Raw genomic sequence first — 18004 nt, 5'->3', positions numbered from 1 at the left:
TAATTGTGTTTGGGTTTGTTACAATTATCTCGATGAGTTTAGTTGCCTGTTAAAAATAAAACTTTGGTTTGAAGGTCGTATCGGTGCGGAAATATCGCAGGCAAGAGTTCATTCAGTTCAGCTGTAGAAAAAAATACAATAAAATTCTAGAAAGGCTAAAAGTAGGTAAGTCAATATCCTACCTCTTTTTAATTGTTGGGTTAATATAAACGCTAGGCTTAATAAAGTCGTTATTGAAATAAAAACCCTCGGTGGTCAAATCCAGTGCGGGTTTAGATGTCAAACGCCTAATAAAGGAAGAGGAGCTACTTCGTCCTAATTAAAGTGATTTATTAAAAGGACCCCATGTTGCTTCCCGGAAACTACAATATTAATAGATCTAGTTAAGGCGGTGGAATTATTCCTTTATATAAAACTTTTGTCCCCTAAATAAAGTTTTTTTTTCAGAATACATATTGCAAATTTATAAGGTATTTTTTTATTTCAAAATACCAAAAGTCAATATTTTACTTTAATATAAGTAAAACCAAACCTCCCCCCAAAAAAGGTTGAGGCCTATGTTCAGCAGTGGACGTCTTATGGCTGAGATGATGATGATGATGATGATAAGTAAAACCAACTTGGCTGCTACTGCGCAGGCATATTTGATTAAAAATGTGTTAAACTTTTATCATTATTTTGGCTTTTTTGTAAGTATGAATAGGGAGTTATTAATTTAGGTTATAATGGAACAACAATTTGTTTAATTTCACATATTTTTTTTAATAATTTAAACTTCTGTGCAGGTTTTTTCGCCTTATTAAGTACCTACAAAGGAGGAAGGTGAAAAAAAGTAAACATATTTTTACGTCGACTGTACAAACGAAAAAAATGAATATTAAATTCATTCCCAAATTCGAGAGCTCTGAAATCGGAAACAAACGTAAACATGACAACTTCATCCTTTTTGAAGTCCTTTAAAAATAAGACCGTATCTTTTGAAGTGACACTCCACAATGTTTACAATCCGCTCGCGACGGTATTGCCCCGATTGTGTTCGCAGTGGCATCTGATTTGAGTACAAAGGTGCAGGTGAGATGAGACGCCGGGGACGGGGGAACGGGTGATGCACTTCTTGCTGATTGGTTTGTGCTGGCTCTTAAGTGGAAGTTGTCGAGGTTTGCGGTCGATGCAATAAAAGCAAAATAGATTGCTTACGTTTTGTTTGTTAATCTAAGTCGGTTGCAACCGTTAAAGTTATCGTGATTTTAGAATAACGTTCATTAGTTCGTTAATATTGGTGGCGCTACCCGTAATTAAGGGTATAATACAAATAGTTAATCTGGAATAAAATTAATTATACCTATGTATTTGTTGTGAGCATATAAGTGTTTATTATGTAAAATACGTTATGTGTCAGAAATAATTTTCTAGGTCAGAATCTTCATCAGAATATTTTATCTACCTTACTTAATTAAAAGTTGTAAATTCCTTCTCTTTTCTTTTGATGTATCAATTTCTAACTAATATGCTAGCTTTCTTCGACAGACACCTATATATAAACACCGATATAATAAACGGTGTAATTTGGCGCTCAATAAAGCGCAGACTAGCTGATCCTCTCAATAATTGAAGTCATTTGGACCCAATAGTGGTCTTCATCCAATAAATTATGGTACTTTGACATCTTTTGGATGTTCGAGAGGCTTTAACGGTTGAATGTAATGGTCCGATTTTCAAAGCAATTTTATGATCAAACGGTCATAGGTCAGTTTTACAACACGCCTACGTCTTCCAATACTAAGCATTCAACTTTAATTGTTTACAAAACCTTAAACCGTTTCAGTGTGTTCAATGAAATGTGAATATATTGTTTCTAGATAAGCGAAAACTGAACTTGCAAATAGGTAAGAATCTTTAAAAAAATATATACCTAAAATAAATAAAATTATTAATAATTATTGAAGTGTTCAAACATTCGTGTAAGTTAAGTTAAATTTTTTATCTAAACGAATATGTCACAAAGTGCTCTTCGTATAAGGCCCCAATCTTTGTAATTAATCTTTTTAGGTTTTCGTACCTCAAATGAAACAAAGGAGTACTTCCATTTCCGTCGTAGAGTAGGTATAGGGGCCAAAATCAAATAAATATCAAATACTCTGTTCTATAAGCTCATGGAGGAGTGAAAAATCTTACTTAAAATCGTAAGTTAAAATCATCAATAACTGATTATTTTTAACCGACTTCCAAATCCCAAAGGAGAGGGTTATCAATTCGGTTGTATGTTTTTTTTTATTTTTAAATTTTTTATGTTTGTTACTCCATTTTTTTTATTTTTTATTATGAATGGGCTTACTCATGGCCACAGACTAGCCGAGGCGTAGACGTGGCCTACGATGGAGCGAGCTCGCCCAATATCTCCGTCATTAGTGGACCGATTTTGAAAATTATTTTTTTGTTTGTATGTATATGCATACAGATTGGTCCCGTTTTTATCAAAATCCAGTTCTGATGATGAGATCCATGAGGAATCGACGGAACTCCTCAAATCTTAAGGGCATACATATAGTGATTTTTATGTTTTTATCAACAAATCAAGCATATATATTCAAAAACGTGACATTTGATGAAGTGGAACTGCTGATGATGATCAGAACGGAACTCTTCAACGACGCATAGTTCACGTTTGGCGATTTGTCCTCTTCGTTATGTTTGTTAAGCAAGTTAAGTTTTTAAGCCACATTTCTGTCAAGCTTGAGTTCTGATGATGGGATCCATGAGGAATCCAGGGAACTCCTCAAATTTTAAAGGCATGCGTATAGAGATTTTTGTATTTTCTTCAGAAATTCAAGCATATTTATTAAAAACTGTCGCATTTGATGAAGTGGAACTGCTGATGATGATCAGAACGGAACTCTTCAACGACGCATAGTTCACGTTTTGCGATTTGTCCTCTTCGTTATGTTTGCTAAGCAAGTTTCGTTTTTAAGCCACATTTCTGTCAAGCTCGAGTTCTGATAATGGGATTCATAAGGAATCGAGGGAACTCCTCAAATCTTAAAGGCATACGTATAGAAGTTTCTGTATTTTCATCCTAAAATCAAGCATTTACATTAAAAACTGTCGCATTTGGTGAAATGGAGCTGCTGATGATCAGAACAGAACTCTTCAACGACGCATAGTACACGTTTGGTGATTTCGAATTTCGATTTTGACTTGGACTGGGACCCGGACTCGTTCCCGGATCCGGTTCGGACCCGGACCTGGACTCGGACTCGGACCCAGACTCGGACCCGGACTCGGACCCGGACTCGGACCCGGACTCGGACCCGGACCCGGACTCGGACCGGGACTCGGACCCGGACTCGGACTCAGAGACCCAAACCTTGACCCGGAAAACCACTATGATACCGAAACTAAATAAACCGCTACGATTACCTACCATAAAATGTAGGTATAAAATATGATGATGCCAAACCCCTCCCGCTCAAACCCCCGTACACCGCACCGCATGCGCCGTTAAGTGGGTTAGGTTAGGTTTGAACTGCGATCCTCACAGAACCGAACAAAAGTGGGTTAGGTTTGGTTAGAACTGCGAGCCTTACAGAAACGAAATGCTACTAGAGAAGTGGGTTTGATTAGGTTCGAACTGCGATCCTCACAGAACCGAACTGCTATCAGGGAAGTGGGTTAGGTTGGGCTAGAACTACGACCCTTACGGAAACGAAATGCTACTAGAAAGTACTGGTTTTACCTCCTTTTCTATATAGTGCACCATCTACCATAATCTTTCACCGGGCCCCATAGAAGTCGGTTTTTTTTTCTTAAAAATTATTAACACTACGTTTATTTAGGTATAAATCCTTCGATACGAGCATCAGAATATTCATGTACATGACTGTATAGCCGACTTGATAGGCATGACAAACATCAATTAGGTATCTATATCGGGTGTGGCCTGTAACAAGAGCAAATAATTAAAACATAGATTGTACTCCTCAAACGGTGACACTTTTGTTCAACAACTTTTAAAAATTATGAAGTATTTAGACTCCCTATTTTTCATACAAAATAAATATTATCTTTAATTAATTAAATGGCGTTAACGCCATCGCCACGCCATTTCATTGTGATTGATTTTTACAAGTTGCTGAACAAACGTTGGGCAGTATGAGGAGTATAGCCTACAGTTAATTTTTTTGCTCACATTACAGGCCACACCCGGTATATCCCATGAAAGTACACATTTTTCATGATTTTTCTACACCTTTCGTTGATCCTACTTGTATTTTTTGTGATATTTATGAAGGCAACTGAGCAAATAAATCACCTGACGGTAAGCAATTACCGTCGCTCATGGACACCTGCAACACAAGAGTGGTTGCACATGCGTTGTCAGCGATTAAGATTGGAACTGTTTTCTTGAAACTTCAAGGATTGTATCGGTCCAGAAATACCGCGGGCGACAGTTCATTCCACAGTTTAGCTGAGCGAACCAGGAAGTTACAGGGCAGGTATTTCCATCGCCACGCACAAGCATAGCCAAAGAGGTCTAATTTGTAACGACAGTACAGGTTTACAATATTAAACGGATATTTCATCAAAGTTTCGACCTACATACGTACAAACAGCAACACTCCCAACTGTACATCGGTGGACCTTATTACAAAAGGCGTAAGGTCAAGTAATGTACAGTTAACAGTGTGGGCGATGGTACGTGTACGTACATACAGTGACAGCTTTAAACCGCGTAACTTCAAGCAGCTGACATGTAGCCGATACAGCGGTCGACGCTGACAGCGGACCATCCCAGTTAATGGAGCCTATTATTCGGCATCTCGGCTTGAGCCGTTATTACCATCGTTGCTGCGGCGCCTGAGGCGCCCAAATTAAGCTTGTTCTGTTTTCAAATCAAATAGCATTTATTTTCAGACAACTAAGGCCCCTGCATACATACCATACAAACTAACAACTATGATAAGAAATATCAATATTCATATCAAGATTAAATTTATAACCAGTTAATATAATCAGAATACGCCTCACGGTGTTGGCTGGAGTCGAATGTTTAGTAAGCGGTATGAACACGGCTGGCCGTAAGAGGATTACCCTCGTCGCGTCCGCCGCAGACACTTGATACATCAAATTACCACAGCTTACACCAGCCCCAGTACTTACAATTCAAGCAAATTCCTGTCTCGCACAGCTAAGTGGTGTAAACTGTCGCCCGTGGTACTTTCGAACCTTCAAACGTTTAAGAAAAGACCGTAGGTACTCATATTTTTTATAGACCGACACCGCACAGAAACCCTCTGGTGTTGTATGTTTTCAATGTCCCTGTAATTGCTTACCATCGGATGATTGGGCAGCTTGTTTGCCTCCTATATCATTAAAAACACCCATCCAACATGCTCAGTATAGGGTTTCGTAAGTACCCGTCCGCCATATAATTAGGTACGAGTACAATTACTGCAATCGAACAAATTATGGTTGGTAGATTTCTGTATCCCATCTAGTTACATATCATTGTTGATGTTGTTTGGCCCTATGGTTGACTTGTAGAGAATGCATTTTGGCATTAAGTCCGCTAAGTATTTGTACATAACTGTAGGTATATCTTTGTGTAATAAAGTTTAAATAAATAAATAAACAAACATGCACTCTGCTGCCTTAGTAACAATCAACTACAGACACGGCTACAGAGATACCCAATCTGTAGCTTAATGTACCGTGTACGCTGTATCACGGTATCGATAGCAAATTAACGGAGTCTGATTCCTATTAGTGAAAGTGGCCAGGTACCTAGATGCAGCACAATGCGGCGCAGATAAGATTATCGAGCTCTATTCCGCTGTTAATACCGGCGGTTATTGAGCTAATTGGACTAGCTGCTTTCATAGTAAAGTAACGAACGGGTACGTTGGGCTTGAGTAATAAAATTATCAATGAAACATCTTCATTCACGCTAGCGCGTTTTTTTGCAAAATGAGGATTGATTCTGATTCAAACCGAAATAAATGTCATATACGAAGAAAATAATGACCAAGGCCTCCAGAGTCCAAGGCTGGAATCGAACCAGCGTCCTCCGTTTACGCGACAGATTTCTGAACCGTTCGGCCACTCGCATCGGCACGCATGGGTCGAAAGTTCCAAGTATATGATAGGAGGCATCAAGATTATAAGTATATACATAAGTTGAGTACAGAGTGTATCACCGTTTCTGCGCGGACCGTGTCAAACCGTACAAGTCCCAACTCCCAAGTCACTTTGACCCACTTGTAGAGTGCTGACTTGCACTGCAAGTGGGCTGCCAGTGTCACGGCGAGTGCACGTTGCGCTTCGCTTTACAGGCTTGCTACTTGTACTTATATATACCTACAGCTGTGTGCAATATAATGGCGGTCATGAATTAAGGGAAAACCATACGTAACTTTAGTTCAAATTGTGTTCGAATTGTGATTGTTCTTCTTTTTCATTACTTAACATTGGTTAAAAGTTACTGTAAATTTACTATGCTTTAATAATATTGCAATTAAAAAATAAAAACACCATGACAACCGGTGGCTAGCCGAAATGTTTATAAAACTGGATATACCTAACAGTGAAAAATATACAATTGTACCTATGCAATTATTTGAATTTTGTATCTGGCCCATTATTCTCAATCGAAGCTTTACAATAGACGTCCATCTTATCTAGAAAACATCTCTGTAAAACGATCTTCCTCGCAGAGTGTACCTACTATTATTCGAATTGTGTTGTTGATTTTTGGCCGATTATTTGGCTTATTTACTTGTTTTCTGAGTCTCTGATGATAGTGCTGTCCACGACACACCATGGTTGTCTATAATCAATTTTTAGAACTTATTAACTGAATTTACTCTATTATAAATAAACTGCAATTATATTGCACACAATTGTATGTACGTATAATATTTAGTCACTGAAGTTGGTCGGTATTCGTCGGTAGGTATCTATTGTAAAATGTCTCGTTGAAGAGTTACTGATCTGTGTCTAATTGTGGGAAAGATCAACAGAGGGCGCAGAGTTGCAGCGGTTACAAGTAATTAAGATGCGGAAGCGCGGTTCACGGCGGAGTCTATGATGGATAGGGATATATGTACTCGTAAGTGTATGCCTGGGATGTTAGTTGGGCTCCTACTCACACAAGAAAGAACAAGGTTATCCTAAACAGATGTTATGGCGTACTTATACCTAAGTAATTATGTAATTTAGTTTAGAATATACCCCCACCCCCCACATAGAATGTTGTGGATAGTTAGTACCTATAGTAAAAATGTACATATAAGTCATATAACTAGCTTTTCTAATAAGCCTATTTTGCATATACCTATATGCAAAATAGGCTTATTTTGTATATAGGTATATTCAAAATAAGCCTATTTTATGGCTATAACTAGCCATAAAATTTTTAGTTGTAAATTTATAGTACCTATGTGGGTAGTTTTGTACATTGTAATTTTGGTAGTGATTACGAGAATATCAATGTAAAAATAAGAATAACATGCCTTCAAAGAAAAATAGCCAATCAAAAACGTCGAATAGTAAAAATATATTTTACTGCTTTAAACACGAACAACCTCAACCACTGATAATAAGCTTTACCTAGACGTGAACAATTTATTCATTTAATTTTAAACTTTATCATAGTTTAGTGAAGGTATAAAATAGAAGGGGATATTTAGGAGTTTCTTTTTATTGTAGATTACCGTTAATTATGGCAATGGATTATATATGGATGCTGTTTTGTTAGTAAACAAACAATTAAGCTCATGGTTATGTAATACATATTAGTAATACGTATGCTCTCTATGCGACGCATAAAATAACAGTGTAAAATATAATAAAAGATTTAAAAAATGCAATGAATGCAGAGATTTTCATATGCCTCTGGATTAGACGATACAAAACAAAATTGTACGAAATAAGAAAATATAAGTCTAATTTTCCATTATGTTTTGGAACAGGAGAAAACATCTATTCAGTATATATTGTATGCTGTTGTTTTTATATTAAGATTATTCGAATTCTTTGAATGTCAGAGAGAGAGCGAGAGATAGAGTATTTAGAAATTATTTACTCAATTGAAAATAGCAATAGGGTTTTGGACAAAAGCTATATTAATAATGGTCATAATGGACGAAATCTTAACCTTTAAATAAAAAGATGTGAAGTTCTAAAGTGCAACTTCTCACAATCGTCTTATTAAACTATTAGTATTTGTGTCGTATTTGTGTCCACTTTGGAAGTTTGCCGCGAGTTCGTAACTTCCCCCACTGGAACGAGGCTCCGTACTGCAAACTGCACGGCTGGCCGGTTTTTAGAAAAAGTTTAAGCAAAACTACTTAATCGCTTAGTGAAGAATGTCTGCCAGTTTGTTGCTCAAGTTTCTTATGCGAAACAGTTGCTATTTGTTTTCGAATTGTTCTTTCTTCTCTTTTTAATAAATTTTTCAAAAAGTATTCTCATATAGTTGGCAGAAAAGTTTTACTTTTAAAGTCTTAGTATTAGTAAAACATTTAGGTAGTTAAGAATGTTAAGGTGATTATACATATTTGATATTTATTGAAATCAAATTTTACAGCATTACAGCTAACACCAATGCACTGTAAAATCAAGTAGTAAAATTAAGTACCTAAGTAAAGTAAATAATAAAGCAATTAATAAGCTACTAAGATATTACATGTTTGATTCGCAAAAACGTAAAAAATCTTTAAAAAGTTTATGACTTTCGTCGGCAAACAAGTCGGAGTTAGGTGCAAAAGATAAGAAATTATTAAGGAGTGTCCGGGAACGGACAATTGGAGAGTACTGTGGCCTATTTTATAAAGCTACAAGTTACAATTTACAAGCGGAAGTCTCTTTCTGACCCTATGTGTTAGAAAGAGACTTCCGCTTGTAAATTGTAACTTGTAGCTTTATAAAATTGGGCCCTGGTGTGCAGTCGTGTGAATGGTTCCATTATCTAGGAGGTGATGGCTACGACAACGTAGGTAGTTGTCGGGAACAAAGAAGGTAGTCGTTTTCGTCACCAAGTCTAGGCAGTCTGATTCTCCCCTTAATATTTTAGATGTAGTAGACATTAGATTGACATTACGCCTTATCTCGAGGGAGTTAAAGCGTAGCATGCCCAGCAAAAATTTGGTTGGGTATAAAAAGGGGTAATACCCGTAAGTTTTTTTATATAAGAAACGGAGAAAAGCTTTCTGTACCTTTTCTAAAAGCAAGGTGTAGGATTTTTCATGCGGGTTCCAGATTAAAGAGCCAGATTCAATTTTACTTCTAACTAAAGCAATGTATAATAGCTGAACTACTTTGGGATCATTAAAGTTTTTTGAATTACGGATGATAAAGCCGAGTTTTTTATAACAATCTTTAGCGAGAGATGTTATATGCTCGTTGAAAGTAAGTTTAGAGTCAAACATTATGCCAAGATCTTTAACTGTGTTAACCCGGGTGAGTGGTATATGGTCTAGCAAATAATCATTATGAAATGGAGAGTGAGCACGGCTAAAAGTCATGACACTGCACTTAGATAGATTAAATAGTAATTTGTTTTTCTTACTCCAACAGACCAGTGCATCAATATCTTGCTGAAGTAGGTCACAGTCCGTGGAGTTATTTATACAACGAATGAGCTTCAGGTCGTCGGCGTAGAGTAATGTGCGAGAGTGGTGAACTACATCTTCGAGATCGTTTATCATTAAAATAAAAAACAAAGGACCAAGAATCGAGCCTTGGCTTACTCCAGAACGGGTATGATATGGAGGTGAATCGTAACATCCGTGACGAATAAACTGTTGTCGATCTTTAAAATAGTCAGCAATGAGCTTAAGTAGTTGCGGAGTGAAGCCAAACGCGGTGAGTTTCTCCAAAAGGATGTCGTTGTCGACACGATCAAATGCTTTTTGAAAATCAAAATATATTATATCTATCTGTATACCTAAATCAAGGTGATGGGAAATAAAATCTGTTAGTGATAATAAATTTGTGTTAATCGAACGTTTAGGGCGAAATCCATGTTGACTGTCGCTAAGGTATGGGCTGATCTGGACAGAGATTTTTTGATGTAGAATAGATTCAAAAACTTTGGCTAAAGAAGAGAGAATAGCAATAGGTCGGTAGTTTTCGACTTTTGAAGAGTCTTTAGTTTTCGGAATGGGTTTTACACGAGAGATTTTCCATGCAGTAGGATATGTACCGGTGGTTATGCAAAGTTTAAAAATGTAGTGGATAGGATGAAGCAAAAATTTCTTGCCAGCTTTAATGATATACGGAGGCACATTATCTGGACCAATCGCGGATTTGGGTTTTAATTTATTAATTGCTTTATTTATATCATCCAAAGATATATCTTTAACGTCAATTCGATTAGCTGAGCAGGACGAATCATATGAAACACCTAGCGCTTACAACATAAATACTTAGTGATAGCCGAATAATTGAGTAAGATTAGTATTTGTACTTACCTTAAATTCCCCTCAAAATCTTTCGTGGAAAAACAAAGGCCAAGTCATTGATCCGCGCGGTCCCTTTCAGTTTTCTTTTATTAGCGAATGAGCATTGTTGGGTGAGGTCCCGTGCCGTGTTCGTGTCCAGTGATCCGGTTTGAGGAACTGAACACAATGGCGACTGAGAGATTGACTTACACGGTCCAAATGACGGTCCTTGTTAAAGGGACTTGTAAGACAAAGATACCAATTATTATGAGACAGTAATATAATTAGGAAAGTATAATCAGTTTAGTATGTAGTATACATAATGTTAATAATATGTGTAAAATTAATTGGTTTAGATTATATTTAACATTTGTTAGCAATCGTTGCAATTGGCGAGAAATAGATAAGATTTTGGAGTATATATTTTTTTAAATTTTTTTTTAATATTCGTATAAAGAATTCAATGGTACAGTTTACCATACAATGGTAAACCTGTTGTGACCTTTAAATGATAATTGAAATAAGAGTCTCAAAAATCTGTGATTATTATGAACTTGGATATAATTCCGTGTTTAGATTATGTTTGAGAAAACATTCCACACAAATTTTCAATAGAAATTACCTAAACAAAATATTTTTCTATAATTATGATTAATAATGTATTGATCTTTATTCTGTAACTAGGTCAAAAGGATATTTTTACTTTACAAGATATGTAAGGTTTAGTTTTCCTGTTAAAGAAGACAGACAAGTAAAGTAGAGGGAATTTCGATAGCTAAAGTGGAAAATAATCAATAAACCAGGCAGTCGACTAGTTGTGATGGGTTTATTTTGCGAACTGACGTACAAAAATATAAACAGTCAAAATAACATTAGAATTTAAATATGGAATTAAAAAAGAACTTAAGACTAGACATAGATAATAGTGTAAACGTATCAAAACCTATTTACATATACACCCTTAACATCCCACCCCCTTGTGTGCGAAAGCACACAAAACTAGCCAGACTAGATATAAACTGAGACTTTATGCCTCTAATCTGACCAATTTTTTAGAAGGTCGACGAAGGATTCCACCTGATGTGGCTACGTCCACCACCCTGACCACTCCGTCTCTGCCAGGGAATGTAGCAACGACGCGGCCGCGTGGCCAGGTTCCTCGGGGTAGGTTCTGGTCTACAATGATGACTAAGTCGCCAACAGTCAAGTCGTGCTCTCTGTTCTCCGCTATCTGGCGAGGTTGCATGGTTGGCAGAATTTCTTTTACCCATCGGTTCCAAAAGTGGTCGGCCAATCTCAACGCCTTCCTCCAGTCAGCACGTCTTAAAAGGTCTCGGTCGTCAAGGGTTGCAGGCAGAACCTGGTTAGAAGATGAGCCAATTAGAAAGTGGAAGGGCGTTAGGGTTTCCTGGTCTTCAGGGCCAACAGGGACATGGGTCAGAGGTCGAGAATTTACAATTGCCTCAGCTTCTAGAAGGAGAGTTACTAGGACTTCGGGATTAGGTTCTCTTTCACGTAATGTGGCGTTCAGCGCGATTTTGATGGTGCGAATCAGTCTCTCCCAGCATCCGCCGAAAAAAGGAGCAGCGGCAGGAATAAAGCTCCATTTTATTCCTCTATTGGCAGCAAAATCGTAGACCTCGTGCTGATAAAATTCTCGTAAAATTCGGTCTGCACCAATAAAACATGTACCGTTGTCAGAATATACAGTATTGGGAGTTCCTCTTCTAGCAATAAACCGTCGCAGGCTCATTATTGCGGAGTCAGCAGAAAGGGAATGTACAAGCTCCAGGTGAACGGCTCTGGATGTCATGCAGGTGTACAGGGCCACATAACGTTTCTCTTGTCTTCGACCGATCTTGGTATTCAACGGGCCGAAATAATCCAAGCCAGTGTACGTGAATGGGCGGCGGTGGTGGGCAAGCCGCTGAGGAGGAAGGTTACCGGTCATCGGATTCATTGGCTTTGCTCTTTTGATGCGACAGAACAAACATTTGCTGGTGACGCTTCGAACAGTACTGCGCAGATGAAGAAGCCAATATTTTTGTCGAACCTCATTGACCACCATTTCATTGTTTGCATGTCCAGCCCTGCGATGGTAGAAATTGACCAATAAGCGCACTACTGGGTGTCGTCCATCTAGAATGATTGGAAACTTGATCTCGGAACCGACGTCTTGTACAGCAACGATTCTGCCAGCTAGGTGCAACAAGTTGTCTGGCCCCATTCTGGGAGAAAGCTTCGCCAGGCGACTACTCTTTGGTATCAATTCTCCACGTTCTATTATTGGGATTTCGTCACTAAATGATTCAGACTGTACTTTCTTCAGGACGTGCCTTTCTGCGGCTTCCATAAGTTCCGCTGTCAGGGGGATTAGAGTGGTGGACGTAGGTGTATTCGTACGTTGACGAAGCCTAACATCGGTGCTAGGAGCAACGCGACCTACGCGATCTAAAGCCGAGCGAAATTTAGACGCAGCTTGCAAAACGCGAGCAGTAGCACGAAGTAATCGTAGCCAGTCACTAAAACGACTGAAATCCGCGGTAATTGTCAGATGACCAACCACAAGTCCAGAAGTCTGCTTCCGCTCTTCCTGGACTATAGGCTGACCAGCTGGTTCAACAGGCCAATTCTCCGGAGGATCGAGGAGGAACGAGGGACCTGTAAACCATCGGTGGTTTGGATTAAGATGAAGCGGCTTAATCCTAGTGGCATCGTCCGCAACGTTCAAATCAGTTGGGACCCATTTCCAATCTTGCACGCGCGTATTTTCTGTAATTTCTCCTACGCGATGGGCCACAAAGGGTTTGTACGTTCGTGCGTCACTTCTGAGCCAACCGAGGACAGTTCTTGAATCTGTCCACAGGAAAGTTCGTAAAGGTCTTTTCTTATGAAACTCTTTAATAGTGACAGCAAGGCGAGAAGCTATCAAAGCGCCCTGCAATTCTAGACGAGGAATTGAAGTGGGCTTCAAAGGTGAGACTCTCGTCTTACTGGTGATGAGTGCGAGCTTGACTGTACCATCTGCATATAATAAGCGCCAATAAGCGACGGTGGCAAAGGCAAGCTCGCTTGCGTCCGCGAAAATGTGTAGCTCCCTGTGTAGAGGTTCTCCATTGAGCTTGGCGTACCATCGTGGAATCCTAATTGTAGATACGTCAGACAGTTCCTTAAACCACTCGTTCCACTTTAAAATCTGTGATGGTGGAAAGGGTGTGTCCCAGTCAATATTGGATCTCCATGCCTCGTGAAGTAGTATACGCCCTTTGACCACTATTGGGCCCAACAAACCTAGTGGGTCGTATACTTTCATGAGGTGGGACAACACTTTGCGTTTATTAAAACTGCCCTGTAGTATGAGACCTTCTAAACCGGTCCTAAATCCGATAGTGTCTGATATAGGATCCCATGAAACACCTAAGGCTCTGACGCTACTTGACTCACTACCAAGTGACATCTCACTAGGCTGAGCGGCGCGCAGTTCAGTCGGTACAAGACGCAATGCTCCTTGATCGTTAGAAATCCAGCCACACATTTCGAAACATGCGTTACGATGAATAGTCACAACATCGGATGCCATCTGTGCAGCTTCGTCCACATCGTCCAGGCTATCCAGGAAATCGTCCATGTAGGAACTATGGATACTTGCGTTGGCTGCCGCTGGATACGAATCTTGGTGAGACATAGCGTTTTTATGTTTAATGTACAACGCAGTAAAAGGACTGGACGATGCTCCAAAAATGACAGCTGTCATCCGATATTCTTTTAGAGGCGTTGTTTCCCTTGACTGAACGTCGCGCCATAAAAAACGTAGTGCGTCACGATCTTGTTCACGGATTTTTATTTGAGGAAACATTTCCTTAATATCAGCTGTTATAGCAACAGCGCCCTCTCTGAACCGAAATAAAATACCTAATAAATTTTCTAAAAGATCAGGTCCTTGAAGCAGCAACGAGTTTAATGAAACACCCTGATTAGTCGCGGCTGCGTCGTGGACAACACGAAGTTTACGTTTTTGTGGATGGTACACGCCAAAATGAGGCAAATACCACCTTATTCTTGCGTTAATGCCACTTTCATTAGGTTCAGATTCGGTTTTTAATTTATTTTTATTGATATTCACACTTGACAGCTCAATGTCAAAATTTGTTTCTGCTTTATTCGGACTGACTGTACTAGGTTGTAAGTTATCAGATAAGGTGCGAATTTTATTTGAATAATCGCTTAAATTGGTATCGCGTTTGAGATCAATGCTGGTGTTGACGCTTTTAGTGATAAGATGATTATAATAAGTGCCGGGATTGCACTCTTCAGCGTAATTTTTAGCAATCATGTTATCAATAAACTTTTTATACGCGTCAGCGAAGGCGGGCTCACGAATCATTCGCCTTTCGAGGCTTAGAAATCTTGATAAAGCTTGCGGGTAGCTATCGGGAACACACTGTATGTTGTCACGCCACGGAAGACCTACTTCATATCTACCGGTCGGTAAGCGTGTGGTGGTAGCATCAAGAATCTCGACGGCACGGGAGTCTAACTTGCTAAATAGAGTCTCGCGCTTAGAGATACCGAGCGAGTCGAGTTTGTATTGCTCCTTTATCAGTGACTCCAGGCGTTCATTTTCAGAAGGTTCAGTGCGGTCTAACTGACAATGGTTGACGAACTCGACTGGCTTGGTTTTGCTACTCGTTGGTCCATACAAAGTCCACCCAAGCAAAGTGCGACAAGCGGCGGGCTCGTTACGTCTGCCTTCACAAACCTCGCGACATATTGACAGATGCCAATGCTCAGCACCAATAAGTACGGTTGGTGTAGCGTCAGCATATGTCAAGTATTCGGCTAGGTCTTTTAAGTGAGCATAAGATTCAATAGTCTCTCTAGATAGAGTTTGTTCGTTCAAGCCTAACGATTGTACAGCCTTAGCACGATTTACCAAATGGATGTCAGATTCATATTTACCTCTTATGTAAAAGTCAACGTACCTTACCTTTGTAGTTGTTTGTAAACCCATGATACCATTGACAGTTATGATCTCTTCAGGCCCTATTAAACCTATGCGAGCAGCCACTTTACAATCGATCATAGTCGCAGTACTGCCATCATCGAGAAACGCGAACGTTTCATAGCTGCCATTTGGCCCTGACAGTGTCACTGGTAAAACTTTCAACATTGTAATATTTGAACATATTTCATTAGACGTTTTATGTTGGTTACACGATATACCTATATTTGACACAGTCACATTATTGTCTGACACCTTATTATCGGCTGGCGAGGAACTCGACGTATGCTGGGTATCACTTTCAGCCGCAGGAACGCAAATGACGTTATTAATCCGTGTATCGGGTGTAGGCGGTGATCTAAACGTATCCTGCCTGCCGTGCAAAAGAGGGTTGTGTCGAAAAGTACAACCATCGACCCCGCAAGGGTTGCTTTTGCATAATTTCCATAGGTGTGAGTTGTCTTTTAGACATTTATAACAAACTTTGTGTTCACGTAACCAACGCCACCTATCGTCAACAGATAACGACGTAAATTCAGTACATTTTTTTATATTGTGGGATTTTTTACAATAAACACACTCTATCTTACCAATCGTTTTATTTTTGTCATGAGTGACGGAATGTATATTTTCACGTTTAAATGGTTTATTCATTGGAAAATGTACTCGTGATTGTTGCGGTATAGACATAGAAAGCCCTACTTCTGGCGATAAAGCGAATTTAATATAGCGTTCGTGTTCGCGTGTTAGAAAATCAGATAAAAGTTCTAACTTTGACTTGAGATGGTTTGACGTTTCTGACAAATCTGACGCATAATCAGACCATCTCATTTTCATTAAAGGGTTAAATTTTCCTAGAATATTATGAAACAGCTCCGGCGATTGTAAATATTCTCGTAGGCCGAGTAATTTCATAGTAGACAAAGAATTGCGTACCTTATTAGCGAAAATACCTATCTCCTTTAGGTCAGGCCCGAGCCGAGGCAGCGTTTTCAAAATCTGAACTTCGCCGAAGACAATCATTTCGGGACAAGCAAATGTACGTTCGAGTGCTGCCATGATATCTTCGGAAGCTGCCGCGGTGTTGAGTAAAGAGGCGACGGCCTCCCGGGCGGGCCCGCGGAGTGCGTTATGTAGACGCGCCGTATTTTCTGCGGGGGAATAAGAAGTTTTAGTACTATCAAATAAGTATTTAAATTGAAGCCATTGTGACGAGTTGCCATAGAAAGTTGGAAGCTCAATTTTAGCTTTTCTTGGCACGTCTCGTGCGGCGAGCGCTTTAGCTGCGGCAGCCGTATCGGCAATAGCTTGTAAAAGCGTGGCAGAGCCGGTTATTGGCTCGGTTTGCTCTTGACGGCGGCACTCATGGTTTACATAATCATTGTTAAAATCAATCAGTGCATTATCGTGGCCGTTTTGACGTTTGACGTCTTCACGCAATAAAGGTGAATTAAAACGGTTATTTACTACATTGCACTCAACAGTAGGTTCTGGCCGTAAATTTATAGTGGGATCGGCGGTCATGGTGGTAACTACCGCTATATGTGGCGGAATAGTTACACCCACTTCGGCCCGTATGTCTACGGGTTGCCTTTCCTGATTTACGTCACGAACCCAAGATGCTGTACGAGAATATGCATTACTAACCGTGTGATTGGAACGCTCCTCGGCTTCTAAGGCGGCTATTTTCGCTTCAAGTTCAAGCTGTTCTACCTGTTTAACCTGCTCAAGGAGTTTCCGTTCGCGTTGAAAGAGCTCTTGTTCCCTTTCTATGCTCTTGCGGGCCAAGTGGGCCTCCGCGGTCAATCGTCGTGCCCTAATCGTGGCCGATGATCGCGTAGAGCCCGAAGCGCGAGACCTGCAACTGAGGGGAACATTAACTTGTTCGGCGCTGGTGCCGGTTGTGAGGCACTCGCGAGACGTCCCGGGGATTTGCGGGTCGGAAGCCGCGGGTGGTACGGTGGCGTCGGCCGCACCGTGATCCAACTTTTTGGACTGGCCGAGCCTACCCGTGGCAGGGGTACCCGTTTCCGAGCGCGTCATTTTAGCGCTTTTAGCCGACTGCTTGGTTTTAGATCGCAAGATCATAAGTGAGGGAGAAGGACCAAAATAAAGAAGACAGACAAGTAAAGTAGAGGGAATTTCGATAGCTAAAGTGGAAAATAATCAATAAACCAGGCAGTCGACTAGTTGTGATGGGTTTATTTTGCGAACTGACGTACAAAAATATAAACAGTCAAAATAACATTAGAATTTAAATATGGAATTAAAAAAGAACTTAAGACTAGACATAGATAATAGTGTAAACGTATCAAAACCTATTTACATATACACCCTTAACACCTGTATAACGTAACAGTTAAGCAAACGCCATAAAAACATGCATAAATATGTAAACCATGTTTTTTTGCATAAATTATACGTATTGCCCATGTATTTTTCTCAGTTTATATAAGTCCTCATTTGCAGGAAAGTCTGCTACAGTTAGCATACTTTAACCACAAAACGAATCAAACTTAATTGTTTTGATTTCACCCACACCTTCTCCCACACATTCAAGTTT

General features: G+C 39.6%; 1 protein-coding gene across 1 annotated transcript; it reads right to left on the bottom strand.

Annotated features, from left to right (window-relative positions):
* Nucleotides 1-11466: 11466 nt before the first annotated feature.
* Nucleotides 11467-14124, bottom strand: LOC134670480 (uncharacterized). The gene has a single exon (XM_063528306.1). The coding sequence runs from the start codon at nt 14122-14124 to the stop codon at nt 11467-11469; it is 2658 nt and encodes an 885-aa protein (XP_063384376.1).
* Nucleotides 14125-18004: the final 3880 nt, after the last annotated feature.

Source organism: Cydia fagiglandana, chromosome 14 (assembly GCF_963556715.1).
Source record: "Cydia fagiglandana chromosome 14, ilCydFagi1.1, whole genome shotgun sequence".
NCBI lineage: Eukaryota > Metazoa > Arthropoda > Insecta > Lepidoptera > Tortricidae > Cydia > Cydia fagiglandana.
This window is presented reverse-complemented; position numbering and strand designations above follow the sequence as displayed.